At 36.2% G+C, this 19,002-nt stretch overlaps 1 protein-coding gene across 7 annotated transcripts in view; it reads right to left on the reverse strand.

Annotated features, from left to right (window-relative positions):
• RUNX1T1 (RUNX1 partner transcriptional co-repressor 1) overlaps nt 1-19,002 on the reverse strand; it is a 181,882-nt gene that overhangs the window by 127,993 nt on the left and 34,887 nt on the right. The window contains exon 1 of one of the 7 annotated variants that reach the window (XM_074200093.1): nt 4,070-9,323. The exons of 5 other annotated variants lie outside the window; for them this stretch is intronic. In XM_074200093.1, coding sequence (XP_074056194.1) covers nt 4,070-4,076 — 7 coding nt within the window. In that variant the 5' untranslated portion in view covers nt 4,077-9,323. One more of the 7 variants, XM_074200095.1, reaches the window with a different exon arrangement.

Here is a 19,002-nt window from a genome sequence, read left to right on the forward strand (position 1 = left end):
ACATAAAAAAGCATTTGCAATTTATTTCACACATTTTCTGTTATTTCATTAAGTTTTCAGTTTTTTAGCCTAAGCTACGGTTAGGATAATCACATATTCCAGGTATTATAGCCACGCTTCACAGAACCCCATGATAATCGTTATCATTCATCATAACAGTAGCTGATCTTCATATTGTGCTTAAAAGTTTTGCAAAGTGCTTTGCATATATGGTAATTTAAGCTTTCAAATAATCTTTTTCAGGTAGGAAAAAGAAACAGGAGGTAAAAAGACAGTTTTTCTTTCCTTTTAGCTTCCTGAAACAAAGCAAAGCTATCTCATGCGATAAAGATAAGAGTGGGGCAAAGTCAACATTTGGACTGGGGTGTTTATAGCTTCTCCAGTTCCTTTTCACAGCTGGCAAAAGGCTAATTTTGGGGAGCAGAATGTGGGTTGGATATAATGGCAACCAACAAGAAAAATAGCTAATAGACTTGTGAATTTTGTTGTTGTCATATAAAGACATTTAGATGCATCTATTAAAAACAAAACCAACCAAATAAACAATGACAAAAAAAAACAGGTAGATAATACAAAATGTTCCAAAATGTTACCAAGGACATCAACAGTTGCCTGTCCACACCAATTTCATTTTTTGTTCTTTAAACAAATCATCACTTGCAAGCACTAATGCTAAAAACAGAAAAACAGGCTAGTACACAGTGGCTATAAATGCCAAATCAATTTTCAGCAGATAATAAAGTCCATGTTTTACAATCAGCAATGCACTGTTTTACTACCCAAAAATGTAAGCTAATAATATATAGCTCTACTAAATGGAAAATGCAGATATGCTGTTAAAAAAATGGGCTGGCTGTGAGACGATGAATCGTTTCTGCTGGGACCTTCTTAAAGCTATGTGTGCAAGTGTTTTGAAAATATCACATGATGTGGCCATGTGTTAAAAATTACAGCCAGTTAAGTTCTCTGCTAAGAAAAATATGTGGGCAATTTATGAAATGCACTCCAGGATGGAGATGTCTTAAGTAAAACCAGATTTTGAAAACAACCTCCCTCTCCTTTTTTTTTTTTGAAACTTGAACTTAAAAAAAAAGTTCCAGGCACATCTGGAGAACAGGACTAAAGAAGGGGTGGTCTGACCTAATAGCAGGCCATCTTCTGAAAGAACAGCATTATTTCGGGGTTACAGTGACTGTGATCACTTATTGTCCTTTTAAGGAAACAGTCCTAAATATTGCTGTGGGCTACAGTGAAGCATTTTGCAGGTCAACATATGTTCTTTGATAATACTATACAAAAAGCTATAAATATGTAAATATTTCATAAAGTTTAGAATAAACTTCTACACCTAAACACAGTTAAACTCTCAAGAGTAAAAGTTTCCCTTTTTTAAGTAGTAAGGAATAAATATCACTGCCAAAAAAAGTTTCAAAATAAAGATGTCCATATCCTAAATTTAACCAAATGACCATTAGGAAAATATTTAACTGCATAGTTTATCAGATTCACAGGGTTCTGTGCTGCTACCTATATCTTCTCTAGGTTTATTTTGTGTGGGTATGCTCTTACCAACAGAGATGTCTACATTTCCTAACTGATCTCTCTTAACTTGCAAACCCTCAACTGTGACTTTCTGACCCGCCAACATTAAAGGTTTAGGAGCCAGTCACATTATAACACTGATGACTCTTTGAACAAGTTCAGTTTGCCACATCTGTTTCCAGGGAACCTTACTTTTATGAAAGAGATCCTCAACTTGATCTCCGTTACATCATGTTTTAGACAACCAGGAACCAGTTCTGACACCTTAACTACTAAAGATTCTTTGAAATATAAATAATGTTGTGTAACAAAAAAGCAATGACATAATATCACATTACATAAAACATATCCTTTTTAATCTTCTGCACATAATGTGTTTATTTTAAAATCTGGCCCAGATGGATAATATTGCATATATACATATAGATGCATGCACACAAACACACACACTGTACATCATAGTGTGTACACATTAGACATACATGTACCCACCTATAGCTATTAAAATGGCTAAAATATTCTGGGAACAGACTGAGACCCCATAGGAGAGTTTATAAAGTGCAGATGGGTGTCAAAAATAGCCAAGTGTCAGATCTGCTCAAGTATCTCCACGTTGGCACATGCTCTCAGTCACAGCTGTTAGTGTATTCTCTGTATCCAAGTGCAAGGTTTTCTAACACTTGCATTGGACCATTTTTCATTAAGAAGGGGGTGGAGTAAACACATTACTTTTAGACTTATTCAAATGATAAGAATTTGATATTTAATATACAGTACTTATCAATACCCTATAACACTTAAAAAATAGTCTGATACCCTTTAAATATTTAGAAATTTAAACATTATAAAGAATGATTTTTAGAGCCACAGGCTTAAAGTGTTAATCATATTCTTTTAATCACTTATTCATAAACAATATCTTAATCAATTTCAAACATCTGATAAATAAGACTGCCATTCATTTATTCATTGAATAGATATTTGCTGAATGCTTACAATGGAAACAACAAGAAGATTCAAGTGACAACAGAAAAATCAGATTAAAAGATGTCATTAATGAACTGATGAAATAAAACAGCTTTTGACTTCAATTTATTTATAAACACAATTTTTCAGACTCCAACTCACAGACCTATCTTTAGCACCGTTGGTCTATGTAAAATCAAATTGAGAACTTGAAGAGTTAAAATGACCTTTCAAAGACCTCAGTCATTATCTATGCAAATTAATTTCTCCATATTTCAACCATATAAATTTCTAGTCTCCTGAAGAGAAAGAAAGAAAGAAAGAAAGAAAGGAAGGAAGGAAGGAAAGAAAGAAAGAAGGAAGAAAGAAAGAAAGAAAAGAAAAAAAAAGAAAATGCTATCACAACTGAAATTCCCCTATGCATATATAGCAATGATGGTCAGAACTAGGAAGCAAAAGATCTAGGAAGAGGAAAACATTCATTAAACAACTAAAGATAATCAAAATAAAAAAAAATTGGCCATTAATGTTTCCAAATACCATCTACTATCTACAAGGTGTACAGACTGACCAGGAGCAGTGTTTTTTTTCTGCGTGTCCTGACCAAATAATCCACAAGAATCAGCCAGCTGTAGAATGCTTCTATGTCCCTGGCTGTTTTATCTGGAGATGAGCTGCTTTCATCAGGCACATGGCTCTCAATTCAGTCCCTCTGAAAGCTGCAGATACAATCCATTCTCTGGTCAGGCTTCTCACATAAACCTCATCCCCGGCAGCCCAGTAGAGAGGGAGGACTGCTTTCCCTGGCAACAATTAGGAGAGCCGTCTTGGTTCCAAAGATAACATTTTCCCTAGGAAACTGATAAACACTAGATTTCCAGTTCCACAACAGTTTCACTAATTCAGCAAGATCATACGATTGGCTTTTTTGTTGTTGTTGTCGACTGATTTCACTGATTTGCCTGCCGGCATCTAAAAGACTGCAGTTTGGGGTAAGACTGAAATCATTTAATTCAATGCTTATACCACTTTGCTGTGGCATAAACTGGGATCTTTTTCCCAGGATTCCTCTATACCTGAAACTACCGCCACAATTGGGATGTTCTGTTCACTGATACCAAGTACAGCTGGTAGTCAACAAAAGCAAGAATGTACACAATACTTCTCTCTTCACTTAAAGCCCCAGAGTAATCTGTACCCACAAAATTAAACCAGGTTTTATTTCCACCGTTTCTTTAAAACACACAAACATACACATACACGTACACACACACACACACACATGCACGCACACACCCACACACAGAGCAATTTCATAGACTGAGCTTAAGAGTTAAGCTTCTCTTAACCTGTCTTCTTTGCTATTCCACTTCTGCCTCCCCCTCTCCAATCTATTATAGATACCTCCACATAAACATTCATATACAAACTAGGATTAAGTCCTTTGAAAACTGCACAGAATATATTTATGGTACACAGAATATATTTTCCATACATAATTTTAAAAGTAAGCTTTCTTCCTATAAAAATGAAAAAGAAGATCTGAATCATGTTAACTCACCAGGCATCCTTAAATCAAGTGTACCACAATGTAAATGGCTCTCTCCTAAAAGCAAGACTATGTAGGGCTCAGAGCCTCCTGTTCTGGAATGAACACAGGGAAGTGAGGAGGGCCATCAGAACTGACTGTGGCAACGTAGCTGGAGGCAGGATGCTGGGCGCGTGCGTTTGCCAGGCAAAGACAGATGGAGAGCTGACACTCCGTATTGCACTTGGAGCAGAAATGTGAATGATGACAGGAGCACATGTGGCCTTGAACCCAGCCCTGTCTCTTCAGGCAGAACAATGACAGGGATGTGTGTGCAAATTATCACAACCCCTACCTCCCCTCAGCTGACTCCTCTTACTCTACCTCTCACTGGCAAGTTCCAGAGTACCACAGAACAGAAAGTAAACTACAGAATGATAAGCTAAACACTGAATAATTCATTTTTCCTCTAAAAAGTTAACCCTTATTTTGCCAAATGAAAATGGCAAGGCCACTTACTATGACCCACTTCCTTTCATTCCCAAAAGTAAAATGCTTTCCCTTCAATGCTTTAACTGCTATAATCTAGGAATTGATTTAAAAAAAATTAAAAGTATAAACACACATACACATCCCCTAGAGTTGTTTATTCTGCTGGAAATTCAAAACAAGTATTAAAAACCTATTTTTAAAGATTTTTAAAAAATATTTTGCCAATTTCTCACATTGAGCAAAGTATCAGAATCCTTTCCTTTGTCAATTTCTCAGTAGTATGTGTAAAATAGAGCACATTTAGGAGAAGCAGACCACTTTTATTTTACTAGAGTGCTTTTAACCCCCTGGGATTCCTGCATTGATAGGTTCCAAACATTTGCAGCTTACTCTCCTTTACCTTGCATAGGGATCCATGGGAGATGAAAACAAAATCTTCTCTGTAAAGCCTTTTCAAAAGCAGCTAAACAACCACAACTTCCCAATTTCTGATTTTTTTTTGCACACCCTTAAATGTTTATCCTTCCCATGAATAACGTATGCTGAGCTAGATTCAATGGACTCTTCCCTATTAAGCTTTAATGGACACTATGATATATAAAACTACAAGTCTTTGTTATGGTGCTTTATCTAAAGCTGGCTATTTTCCTCTCAGCAGTCCCTCTTTAGTCCTTTGTAAAACATCCATGCCTCATAGGAGAAACATAGCTTGTGTGACTTGCATGCCTTCTCTAAACACACAAAAATGCCAAGCATGAGGAAAATACTGCTTTCTTCTAAAACTCATCTTCAATTTAACACTTGCAAATCTTCAGGGGATTGTGTATTTGTGTTTTACTACAGGAAAACATTTTTTTTGGTAACACAATGACAGCATATGCAGGGTTCCTTTGACTTTACTTTCCCAATGTCTATTCACTTCACTATAAACACAGAAATGATACCATACAGGATCCTCTGAAGAGTCTGTATGCTCCTTTAAAAGGAGAGACATAAGCCCTTTCTTTAAAATACCCTTAACTCTTACAATCCCTCAGTGGTACTCAACATGTCTTGCCTGAGATACCTACTACGTATGCTTTTAGCCCTTGTCAGATTCAATGAAATTTCTTCTGCTAGCTGCCACAAAGAACTGATAAAATCCATTTGGGAACATAGGCAAAGACTTATCTACCCACACACTCTTCTCATACTTCTTCCCAAGAGTACAAAAGAGCCCAACCTGTTTCAAAGAATATTCATACATACACACACATACACACACACATACCCATGCTTATATACAAACACATATCCTCTACACAAACAAAAAATAAATCATCTTTGATAAACAATGTCAGTGAATAAAAACTTCACCAGCACCTAAAGGCTGCACCCAGTAAGAGCTACTTCATCTATGAAACCCACAAAAATCCATCATTGTCAGATGCAACTTGTAAAAAGACTACAATTCATAATGATTACTCTGTTCTGTCACTAATAGTATACTGCACCCTATTTATGAGGCCAATCTTTTTGTTCATCTTAGTTAGATGTCACTTGTAATGAGGTTCTGTGTAATGGATTTCAGTACAGTTAAGAGCCAAGCTGAAACATTCTTATGACAGAAAGCTTTATAGCAGGGGTGAGTGTGATAATCAATTAAATCCATGCCATAGGGGGCTTTAGAATCTGCCATCCCTGAATTTCTGTATTTTTATTTTTAAACAAGGCATTTTTTCTAGCCCAATGTTAGCGGCTGGTATTTTGTTGTTTGTTGTTATTTTTTTAAAGATGCTATGTCTACCTGAAAAAAAGAAAACATTTTCACAGTTGGAAATCCAACCTTTTATCAATATGCACACAGACTCACTTTTTAAAATAGAAAATTCACATGTCAAAATGCACAGCACATTTTAATAAAACTGGATGATATCTGTTTTTAAAACTGGATCTTAATATCAGTATGTTGCAAGTCCCTAAACCATAGCTCAGAAAATTGAACTTCCATATGCTGTGTGATTCTGTATCTTTTCTATGTGTAAAAAGGCTTTTTAAGCTGTTATCTGACTACAGTAATTGCCACTTTAAATTGATCCACGTCAACAAAACCTGGATCCCTGGAGATTCTCACCTAGAAATCTGATTGTAGAAGGGGCTAAGAGAATGCCTAAGCATCTGAGACTAGTTCAGCATTTTCTCAAGCAACCAGCTGCATGCATAGCCCCCCCACCCCCCTTCATTATTTAATACATTGAGGCAGGCAGCAACCCATTTGGCAGTCCTCTCTGAAGAAGGCAACTTTTAGAAAAGGTAACTTTTCTTTTTAAGAAAAGACATAGTAGGGGGCGGCTAGGTGGCGCAGTGGATAGAGCACCAGCCCTGGAGTCAGGAGTGCCTGAGTTCAAATCCAGCCTCAGACACTTAATAATTATTACCTAGCTGTGTGACCCTGAGCAAGCCACTTAACCCCATTGCCTTGCAAAAATCTTTAAAAAAATAAATAGACATAGTACAAAAACGTTTAAAAAAAAGAGGCAAGAACCCTGCTTTCAGAAGTTATGACCAAAAGGGGGACTCAATGACCCAATAAGTTTATTTATAAAGTTGCACATAACAGGGATAAACTAAGACCATTTTGAATGTTCTGCCTGATATAAGAACATCATCATTTAGGAAATTCTTACAGATGCATCAACTAGTCAACAATAGCTTGAGAACAGAGAGAGATTCCTTGACTAATCTATTAAATGTTTTTCCTTCATTTATAAATAATCCTGTCAATTTATGCATTCTTTGCATCAAGGATGTCTAGGCCTTTAAAAAGCAGGTTTACATGTTTGTTTTCATGTGTAGTCTTTTTCTGTTACCCATTTTTCATATTCTCCATCTCTGAAACCGTAGCCAACTGCATCAAGTTGGGTTCCATTCAAAAATACACACAAACAGGGTTTACTACAATAGATTTATATCACCTACTAGAAAGGCAAGCCTATGTACTGTATTACTCCAGGGTATTTTTCATTTATTTCCAAAACATTCTAGCTTTAAAGTACAGATTATCTTTTGTTCAAACCTGACTTGCCAACAGGGACCACAAGTCTCCTGAAATGCATCTGTAGTTAATGAAAGCTCTGCCTAACAGTGAAGTTAGATTTTGACTCAAAGCTTTTCTGCAGGTCTTCTCAACTTTCCTCTCTGCTTCTAGCAGGCTGTTGTGATACATTGTGACTTCACACAGTGGGTATTAAGTGAGTTAATTCAAAGGAGCTGAAACCTCATTGATCCTAATTGAAAGCAATACACCCAACCAAATACTTTTCTACCCCATCTGCTCTGGCCTGCCACCAGCTATTCAATACAAGAGAATTAATAGTTTCAGATATTCTAACCGACCCAATAAAGGCACTCATTTAAGCAGGGCTGCATTAACAAAGTGAAAAAACAAGGCAAAATGGGTTCAAATAGAGCATTTTACTCCTAGTTGGCTTTAACAAAGCTGAATAAGGCTTATTCTGACTTTTTATGTGCAAGACTTGATAAACTGAATGAGAAGGCACTCAATGATCAGTCAACGAGCATTGATGAATGGTCATTAGGACCCCCCTGATCTTAGGGTAGACCCTTCCACAAAGTGGCATACCAGCTTGAAAGGGCGGACTCACTAATGTCCAGATTTCCCCAGCTTGCTTGTTCCACTTTCACTTTCAGACCACTGGCCACCAAATGAGGCTGACATATTGGAAAATAATCATTTATGGGCTAGTGGTAAAAAATAAAATGGAGGCATTAGCTCTGCTTTCAAATTCAAATCTGCTAGTTTTGTCAGACCCCAAAGGTTGTGATTTTCCACCCAGCTGGAAGCTATTAGTGTTTTCCTAAGGCATCCACTGACAGGGCAAACCCACCTAATGTGTACTCACACATTGGGCTAGGAAAGATGGACCTCTTCTCTGGGTGGCTTCCTAACTTCCTATCAGTTTGACAGTCAATTAAATAGATACAGCAGCTAATAAAAATGCATGTTAATTCGTTTCTGCTCCTGGAAGACATCTAAAAGTGTACTTGGTAAACAATAATATATTGACTACTCCTGGCAATGGACATAAATCCAGGTATGCCTTATTTACAGGTCAAACCAAAATGACCTAGATATAAATTAACAAAAGTCAAAGAACACAATCAAAATCGTAGTCAAGGAGTACCAAGAAAAACCTTTTTACTTATAGTTCATTAAAATATTGAAGCATGCTGAGGGAATTTTAGTTGTAAATACTTTCCATAAAAGTCTGATGTAAACCAATAGAACACAATCATGCCCTTTTTTCCTAAATTATTTCCTCACATATCCATCCATTCAGGTTCTGAGGCTTCTCAACTGTTCACAAGGACCTTAGTTACATGACAAAGAACAGAAGGCACGATAACTATCTCAAGTATTTGGAGCGTGTATAAACACTACTAAGGAGGCCAAAGGGCTATTTAGGGAAGTCCAAGAGAACCAAAGAACAAGTAAAAGAAGAAATCAAATAAAGAGGAAGCAGACAAGATAGAGAAAGCTTTTGTGAATAGGTGAGTCCTACCAGACAAGAACCCAAATAGTTCCAGTCTATAGGGGTCATTTGCAACCAGACTGGTCCTAGTCCTCGACAATAAGGTATCCTGTGGAGAACAATTCTGTATGTCTAGAAGAAAGCCTGAGCTACCAAAGAAAGTAGCTGAGTCAGGAGGAAATTGTGACCCTTAGGCTTACCTATCTCTTCTATGAAATTAAAAGCTTCAAGGTTCCCATACATCTGGAATGTTACCCCCCCCATCTCCCTCCCTCATCAATAAGGAACAAATCATGTGTCCTCAAATTGAAATTTAAAAATATAGGAAGTAAAACCCTAAAACAGAAAATAAAGAATCACATAGGTTGATATGCCAGACAGCGCACATGGTTTTCTTATTGCTTTTTACAGACTATTATAAGCATGTAAGTAATTATTCAAGTTCTACAACTATTTTTTTTATTCTTTGAAAAAGTTAAGATGTTATGAACCAAAGTACTTAGCACACTCCATCATTTTGTCAAAGAGTTTAGTTCAAGATTTGTGAAATAACATTCGTTCAAAGTGCTAATCTGTATTCACAGTTCCTGGAATTTTTTTTTTAATTGTCATAGTGGCAAACTATTCAAAATGGCTCATTTCACCAACTATATTTCTGGTTGTCACTACCCAGTAGCCTACAGAAAGCTGATATTTTGGAAAAGCTTATTAAAAGGAAAGCAGAAACTTGCATCTCCAAGATAAATTATAGCCTCTCAATAGGCACTTCAAATCTCATCATACTGTTAAACCAAGACATTTTAAAAGAACTACAAGAAAATGGAAGTGTTAGGGGATTTTAAATGTAAGATGGCTACTTATTTATCTAGGAGGTGGCTACCATACCAAACTCTTGCAGAACCTTATATTTATTTAATGCCCCCTCCTACTAAAATTCTCCCCTCTGCATCCACAAAAAAGTTAACCATCTTATAATTCCTACCTGAATAAGAATCTATCCAACCTATTATTCATTTATAATTTGTTTCATTTTTCATACTAATCTCCATTCAAGTTAATATGAGAAAGTCAGTAACTTCCCATATTTTATTCGTTTGAGAGAAACTGTAACATTCTCTGGAAACCTTTGTTTCCATGTCTCCACCTTCTCATTCTTACTGCTGGCCAGTTAGTTTTTGTTAAAACGCAGGGGTGATGGCGTATGCTCCAATGAACTTTCCCTCCTCTCAGCACCAGAGACAAAAACCTGCAGCCCTGCTCTGAGCTGGCTGCCATCTGGACAGCTTTCTCTCAAAGCCCACCCCACACCACACTGCAGGCAAAATTGGAGGGCTCCAGAGCTCTGTGGGGCTATTCAGGACATACCAATTTCACATTTTCTGCTTGTTCACTTGCAACAATAAATGCTAATGAGGACTATGAATGACAATTTTAAAGACAATAAAAAGGTCTCCAAATCCCTTGCATATGGAGGCACTGTTTTCAAAACTTCACCTTCTGTTACAGAGTTGTTACAGTCTAAAGGAGGCAAAAAGAAAATCCAGAGAACAATGAGATGATCAAAGTAGATCTAAGTCCTTAAGATTTCTAAAGAAAGCCATCTTCATAAGCTCAGTAAACAGTAGACTTTACACCCATGTCCAGAATCACAAATACTTCACATCCCCCCCATAGAAATGCAACCTATTACAAGTTGCCAATAATCATCAAGTGGATACCAAAAAGATAGCTTAGTAACTCTAATTTCATGGTTAGCTTAGACTTCAAACAATTAAAGAGAATTTATGATTTCATGGAACATTAGATACATTTGAAAATAAATTATGATCTTTATTGTTATAGATTACCTAAAAAATTTTGTTTAAACAAAAAGTAGACAAAAGGTGTATAAATGTGAGCTGTTGGGTTTTTTTTTTTACTAAGCTAGAATCATAAACCCTAGAAAGAAATGAAAGTTTCATCTGCCTCTATTTAGTTTAGAATTTGCTAGTACCCTTATCAACAAGGATTAAAACACTTTCAACAAAATCCACCAGGTGGAGCAAATACACAGCGATACAAATGTTGCATTTCTTGATCACATTATTTCTTTTTCAGAAGGCATATTTTCCTTTAACAAACCCCCTTTTGCTCACTCCACTTTACAAATTAACACAAGCCACACAATAACGTGCCACACTGACATACAAAATCTAAGTTCACTAAAATGCAATTTTGAGTTACATTGGATTTTATACAATTAAAAAATCTTATTACAGAATTGCATCATTTATCAAAATCATATCCAATTTAACCCTGGTTCAACTCTAGATTTAAAATATACTGACTCAGACTGGATACAAAATAAAATGGAATGTGATGTTACATTACTAAATGTCTTAGAACATCTGGGGATGTGATTAAAATATGTCCATCTTAATTTAATATCCTAACCTCTGCGGTTTATTTCTAGTGTACCAGAATCAAAAAGTAGTAACCCCAGACTTTTGGTTAGAGGACCAGGATTGCAATATTATTCCTATTCTGCTGAGAGTAGCCTCATTCAGATTCTTTAAACTCTTCCAGCTTCATTTTCCTCATCTGTAAAATGGGAATAATGCTACCACTAAAAGAAGTTATTTGTGCATTCTTATTTTTGTCCAGGTGTTTTTAAAAACTATTCCTTATCTACAACTAAACAGCATAATGAAAACTTCACGATACTCTAGATGAGTTACTATTTGTTACCTTTAATCAGGAGGTGGAGATAATATGATGCTTCTCTCTCAACATTCTGGTGTCTAAATTAGTTTCTCAGTCCCTCCCCCCATATCTTGTGCCCTATTTATAATTGGCAGAAGTCTGCTGCTACTGATGGGATATAGTTTCTTTGTTCTACTCCCTTCTGGATCCTTTCTTTTTCTCCTCCCCTCCCTTCCTCCTTTTATGTCTCCATTTTTTGAGTCCTTGCCATTTTGTTCATTTATTTATTCATTCATTCAATGTGTACCTGAACATCCAGTAGGTACTGATACCATTTTCTTTCCCATGTTAATTTCTACCTTTTTATGGGTTCTCCTTTCTTTTAAAAACCACATTCCTCTCCATCCACTTTTCAAAGTCCTTTGCTCTTCTCACATTAGACACTGCATTCACTGCCAAAGGCTAATGCTACAAATGGTGTTAATGCTGTCCATTTTGGGGAAATGCTATCTAGATTCAAAGACCAGGACCAAGACTAGCTTAAAACGTACTAGAGTGGGAGAATGCCAGAACTGTTGGAAGAGTAGTTAGAAACACTGACAAGAGGCTTAATGTAATTGTTCCTGGCTTTTTCTTTCCCCCTTTTTCATATTTACACTGATGTTAAAAAGAAAAATAATCCAAAGGAATGCAGCAGGCTGAGACATAAATAAACATGCATATCCTCAGGCATATGCATAACACTTATGGCAAAACTACATTATGCTGCAGTCTAATAGATCATGGTGATACCAATTTCATCACATGACTCTCCCTCCACTTGTTTAAATGATCATGCACATTTTATGCCAGTCAAGTAGGGAAATGCATTAAATATTTGCAATACTTCTGTAAATATGGGAGGTCATATAACCCTTAAAAATGTCTTAGAAAAGCCCTTTCAAATGTTTGTATTAATTTCTTCCAAGCTGTGGCTATACATCATAGAACACATAAATATATCTTGTTATTTGCAGGTAACTGTTAACATTAACCAGAATTATGTATGCAACCTTCCTAATGAAGTTGGAAAAAGTAAATCATATAAATCACAAAAAAATTAATTTCGGTTTTCCATTCCCTCATCTTCCACAGCTACCCACAGGAAAAAAAAAATCAAAGGATTTATAGAATTTCAGCTTGATTTAAAAAAAACACACACTCACTGTAAAAAAGATAATTTGATAGAACCTTCCTCAAATATTACTCTTCATAGCTGTCATAGGTTTTCTTTACACATCCTCAGAGGGCCCTCTCCCTGAACCCTTTTCCAGAGGGGAATAAAGTCGTTAAGTATACCTGATGACAAAGATCAATAACTACATTCAAAATTCAGAAGAGAATGTAATTTTAAAAGTAATACCCCCATAAGACTTCTATTTTGAACAAACAGGTTTGGAGTAAGACCTCAAATGAGATCAACTACATTTACAAGCTTTAAAACTTTGAATTTTCACTAGTATAGGTAGCATTGAGCTGCCCACCCCCTTCCTCAATCTACAAATTAAATTGTATGATATGAACTAGGAAATGGGAAGCACAACAAAATAACACTAGAATTTGAACAGTTAATGTTTGTTGTTATGGGTACATATAATGTTATATATCGAAGCCAGAATTATAGGAGAGAAGACTGAAAAGTGCAAATATGTGGTGTGTATGTGCCTGCGTGTTGTTGTCTGTGTATGTATTTAAATGTGTTTAAAAAAAAAAAATCAAGCCTTTCTGTCAATGTAGTCCAGGCTGGGAGACGAGAAAACAGTGCTGGCAGGAACCTCAAATTCCTGACCAAACCCTCTTCTACACAATGCCTTCTGAATGAAAGGAACCCAGGGCCTGCAGAGATAGCCTGCTGTCAGGAACCAGACCTGACGTGGGTGGACAGACAGGGCTGGCCTTGCAGGATGTCAGAGCACCACATTGCTACTAGAGATACTGAGTTTTCACATAGGCTCAAACTGGATGTTTTGCTCTTCAGGTAATTAAACAAGGAAGCAGGGTTGCTGTGTATGAGTCTGACCCCACTTGCAGAGGCTCCAGGGTTCTGAATATCAACTTCCTCTAGAACTGCCTGGAGCAAAAACAAGCATCTTCTACTCTTCCCTCCCTTTCCTCCTCCCTTTTCCTCATTCTCTCCCTCCCCCCTTCTAGCCTCCCTAAAGCTAACCTCTCTGAAACAAATTCCTCCCCAGAAAGGAAGGCAATCTCATTGTACAGTGTATGTATATTAAAAGTAAGGACAGTACTAAAAAAAAAATGTGACTCTTGACAGTTAAAAAAGTCCATCACTAACTGTATGTTGTTCAGTAATTTCAATCACATTGGAATCTTCCTGAGCCCATTTGGGGTTTTTTGGGCAAAGATACTGGAGTGGTTTACTATTTTTCTTCTCTAGTGGATTAAGGCAAACAGGATAAGTGACTTGCCCAGGGTCATACTTCAAGTGTCTAATGCCATATTTGAACTCACATCTTCCTGAGGTGTTCTTACGACATAGCTGCCTTTATCACTAACTACTAGCCCCCAAAATAGAAAAACAAAAGAAATTAACATCTGTACAAACTTCTATCAGTACCATTTCTTTTCAACTAGATTTCAAAAAATCTACTCAAATAGATATATCTATATAATATGTATATACACACAAAATTACAGCATACATGTAAATCTCTTTAACATGTATATAGATTGGAGAAGGAAATGGCAAACCACTACAATGTCTTTACCAAGAAAATATAAATTAGGGGTCAAGAAGAGTGAGGCACAACTGAACAGAAATGATGACAGATATAACTAATTTAAAAGAAAAGATACATCTGCACAGATGTTAATTTCTTTTTTTAGGGGCTAATAATGATGAACTTTTTGCTGTCAAGCCATATCTACACATGTAGATAGATATCTATGTTTCTATGTCTACACGATATATAGCTAAGTAGATGATAGCCTATAAATGGTACAACAAATATGTTTAAAACTCATAACTAGATCAAGATGAGCAAAAATTCCTGTGATTTCGAAAGTAGTTTTCACAAGACTTAAAAATAACCCCCCCCCGTTATATAAATATTAATTTGTTTCTTTTGTCCAAAACTAGGATTTCATCAGTACCAGAAGGCTCCAGCTATGGAAACTTCCCTTTACTAATGAAAATCTTGCAACTCTTTCTAAAGCTGAGAATGAGGGACTTGCCCAAGATCACAGAGTCAGTTCTTCCTGCCCACAAAACATTAATTCTGTTGGGCATGGAGTCAGGAAGACCTGGGTTTGAATCTTACCTCAGACAATTACAAGCTCTGTCATTTAACTTTTCCAGACCCTAGTTCTCCTCTGTGAAACTATCTGAACTCAATGGTCTTTAGGGTTCCTTCTAGTTCAAAGTCTGATACCATGATCCCTCTATGTCATTATGCAATAACATCTTTTATCCTAAACACCCCATACCCTTTTCCCTAGAAATTCTTGATTTTTTTCAAAATAATTTTGTCACAATGAGCACTTTAAGTACAATTTCAAAAAACCTCCTTTAAAAATAGAATACATAAGATTGCTATTTTCAGTTTTCAGAATGAAAATTACTTTTATCTTCCTCTTTCAGAAATCTTATAGTCATTAAATTTCCAAAATGCTTTTTGTAGTAATTTTCCTAAGATTTAGCCCCAAAGCATATAGAAATGCCAGTATCCAGTCAAAGAAGTACTAGGAGTTTTTTTAAAATCATACTTGAAAGCAATGATTAGAAACCTATAAATAATATATCCCTTCTTCATCTGAAAATCCATAGAGTAAAATATTGGCTGAAAGAGAGACAGAGACCCAAAGAGAGAGGAGTACAAAAGCCTGCCTGCTTGTCTGTGTTCAACACAAAGAACATTAAATGAAAACAACTGGCGGACTGCCAAATTCCTATAGAGGCAAAGAGATTCAAATAAATTGATTTCACGCATCACACTGACCTAGGATCAGTGTGCAGCGGTACAAGGCGCTCAAAGCTCCATGTGGGGTAAAGCCCATTAATGCTACCAGAGTCCTACCATATAACCAAGAAAATATGAAAACTCAAAAATCTCTCTGAAAAGAGAACTTTTGCTTGAGGAAAATCACTTTCCCTCAATCCTTAATACAGAAATCAATATTTGTAGGAGAACAGCCTTATCATCTAAAGTTACCCGAATAAAATGTCATTCTTTTTTTTGTCTAACTTAGAGCATACACTATGCATGCAGATGGATACCACATGAATGTCACATGAGGAATATGTGAGTGTGAATGTACAACCGATTCTAAGACAGGCTAAAAAACCATTTTTTCTCTACAATTCTTTCCTCTGTTTCTATACCCTCTTTCCATGTTTTGTATAGATTATGGGCTTTCTTTTCTTTGGATTCCAAAAGCTGGATTGCTGCCAAGTATTTCTTATTGGCTCCAAAAGGAAACTCAACAGAATGGTCACCACTCACACATATTCTAAATCTGCCTGACTCAAGCTATACAGACTCTTATAGTAGAATTAAAACTAAAACAAAAATCATTGTATCCCATGGGACCAAGTAACATGCAAACTGTATGTTCAATTATTACAAGATTCTAATGTAATTTCTAATGGGACCAAGTAACGTGCAGACTCTAGGTCCAAATACATCAAGGTTTGAATGAAGCCACATTCTAGTTAAAGGGTAACATTTTTTCAACCTGGTTAAACTTCTTCCATACTGTCCCTCAGGACATTCTCAAACTTCTAGCCCCAGTTTTCCATATTTATAGGGCTCTTCACTTTTTCTGCTGCCAAGTAACCTCCCCAGTCCCCTTTAATTTTGTTCCTTCTTCTGAAATTTTCTTCAATTTAGTCTATGTTTATTTTGTTTATACAGTTATTTGCATGTTTCCTCCCCCATTAGCCTGTGAGCTCCTTCAGACTAGGGGATGTTTTGAGGCTTCTTTGAACCCCCCCAGGGCTTAACCCAGTGACTGGCATATATCATGCTTAATAAATGTTTGCTGACTGGTATAGAGTCTGCTAAAGTGGTGGTTTTGAGGTAGCTGTAGGTTTTATGAATCTAAATCCTGAAAAGTGGGAGGAAGAAAAGGAGAAAGAGAGGGAGGGAGGGGGAGAGAGATTCTTTACTTTATAAATTACCATAGTAAATGAAAACTAATATTTTAGAGATTTTGAATTTAATTGATATGATTATTACTACCACCTCCAAACCAGTAAGTATCATTGGGCAGACAGAGGAGGAGAGGAAGAGAATGAGATGAGATCAATATGTGATGCCTTAGGGGAAAAAATGGAGCTGGGAATTCAATATTTGCATAATACACCAAATAACCCACGTGTATTATGATGTCTGTTCTTGTCATCCATCTTTGCTTTTCATTACAGATCTCCCATGCTGCAATCAAGTTCACTGCCAGCAGGCCACAGGTGTGCACCACATGAGCAGATGAAGCAGTGATATTGATGGGGAGGGGGTAAGGGAGGAGGAGAGGGCAAGGAGGATGGCTCTCTAGAACTACAACACATTTATCCAAGGTGTACTTATGCATCTGTTATCCTCTTTCTTTTTTAATTTTTAATTAACACCTTGGATGTATTTTCGCACATAAATAAGTGCTGCCCTTAGAGGTCACAGAAGAAGAAAGGAAGAAATATGAGATATACACTTAGTATTCATAAAGCTCCTCCTGTAGAGAAACTTAGGTAAATAATCGCTAGTGATTCCCTTTCCTTTCTCTTAAAAAAATAAATAAAATGTTGTCTCTTTCCTTCTAATTATAATATCTTCCATGTACTTATAGTAAGAACTTCACAAAGTTTCTTTCTCTTAATTATCTCAATTGATCATTCCAACAATTCTGTGAGGTACAGTACAAGTAGTTTTTCATCAATAAAATGGAAATAAGGCTTAAGTAATTTGACTACATAAATAGTAACATGAAGAGTCAACAAAATTCAAACCTGGGAGGTTGGAATTCATGTTAATGTTCTTTCCATAACCTCATATCTCCCAAACTCCTTTCTCTTAGAATCTGTAGATCAAAAATCTAACAGCAAAACTGTAGTCCAGAAAAAAAGGCAAAAAACTCCACAAATTTTATGTAACAGATCACAAAAACTAGACATGGCAATACACAAACAAAGGGGACTTCCTCCAAAAATTCTAACATCAGAATAATCAGTTCATTTTCTCCCAGGAGATTCAAAAGCACCCCAAACCACCCCTCTTTACCACACCAATCCTAAAAACAACAAAAAGACAAATTACAAAATAGCAAAAAGGGATACGACTAAAGACCACAAATCAAAATGTCATTGGTAGCAAATGGAACAAGTACTATACCCTACTTTATATTTCAAAGAGCAATGGAATCAAATGGAACTTTCTCTCTTTCCTTCTTTACTAACTTACTCAGGTAATAAACTGCTTCTAAATCCCTAAAACACTAATGACCAGCAACAACCAAGACATACTTACTTTCCACAATGTTTTGTGATCACTCTAAACCTTGTCTAAGCAAGTATCTACATTACACAATTTCATTTAAAGGAGCACTTTAAAACTTATTTTTTTCCAAAAAAAAAAAAAACCAAACCACTAAATAAGCTCCCTCCACTCATTCTTGTTTTCCTGCTCCATTCTATATAACCTCATTATTCTTTACACCCGGAGCCTGTTGAACCTTCTAGAGTCTACCCCTTAGTTCTGTGTACACACTTTGTTTTTAAACTTTTTAAAGAAGCCTCCTGCCAAGTAACTTTTGCCTTCATTTCTATTTCCAGAGTTTCTAATACAAAAGCAGTTTCCCAGACTACTGGTTGTGTATGGACCTTTTATAGTTCTTTGGGGAGTTTTATACCTAACAAGTTACCCTACACTTCATGATATTCACCCATGCATGTAGAGCAATCCAGTTCATTTTGAGAAAATAAAAACTTTTAAATGGAAAAACCACTTTGTTTTTTCCCCTATTTAGACAACAAACTGTTTGAGAAAACACTATCTACTAGTTACAATAAACACAGAATTCATGGCATAGCTTTTACTCAACTCAAGTGTTGTTTAGCTCATAGCAGATGTATTATGAAACATGGCAAGAAACACACCAACAGGAAAATAGAAAGAAAAACTGGTACTTGATCATTTGATAACATCAGACCCAAAGTTAGTAGGGTCCCATTAGAGTATAGAAGCAGTAGAGAACATATTACCCTTTAGAAAC

This window comes from Macrotis lagotis, chromosome X, assembly GCF_037893015.1.
Source record: "Macrotis lagotis isolate mMagLag1 chromosome X, bilby.v1.9.chrom.fasta, whole genome shotgun sequence".
Lineage (NCBI taxonomy): Eukaryota > Metazoa > Chordata > Mammalia > Peramelemorphia > Peramelidae > Macrotis > Macrotis lagotis.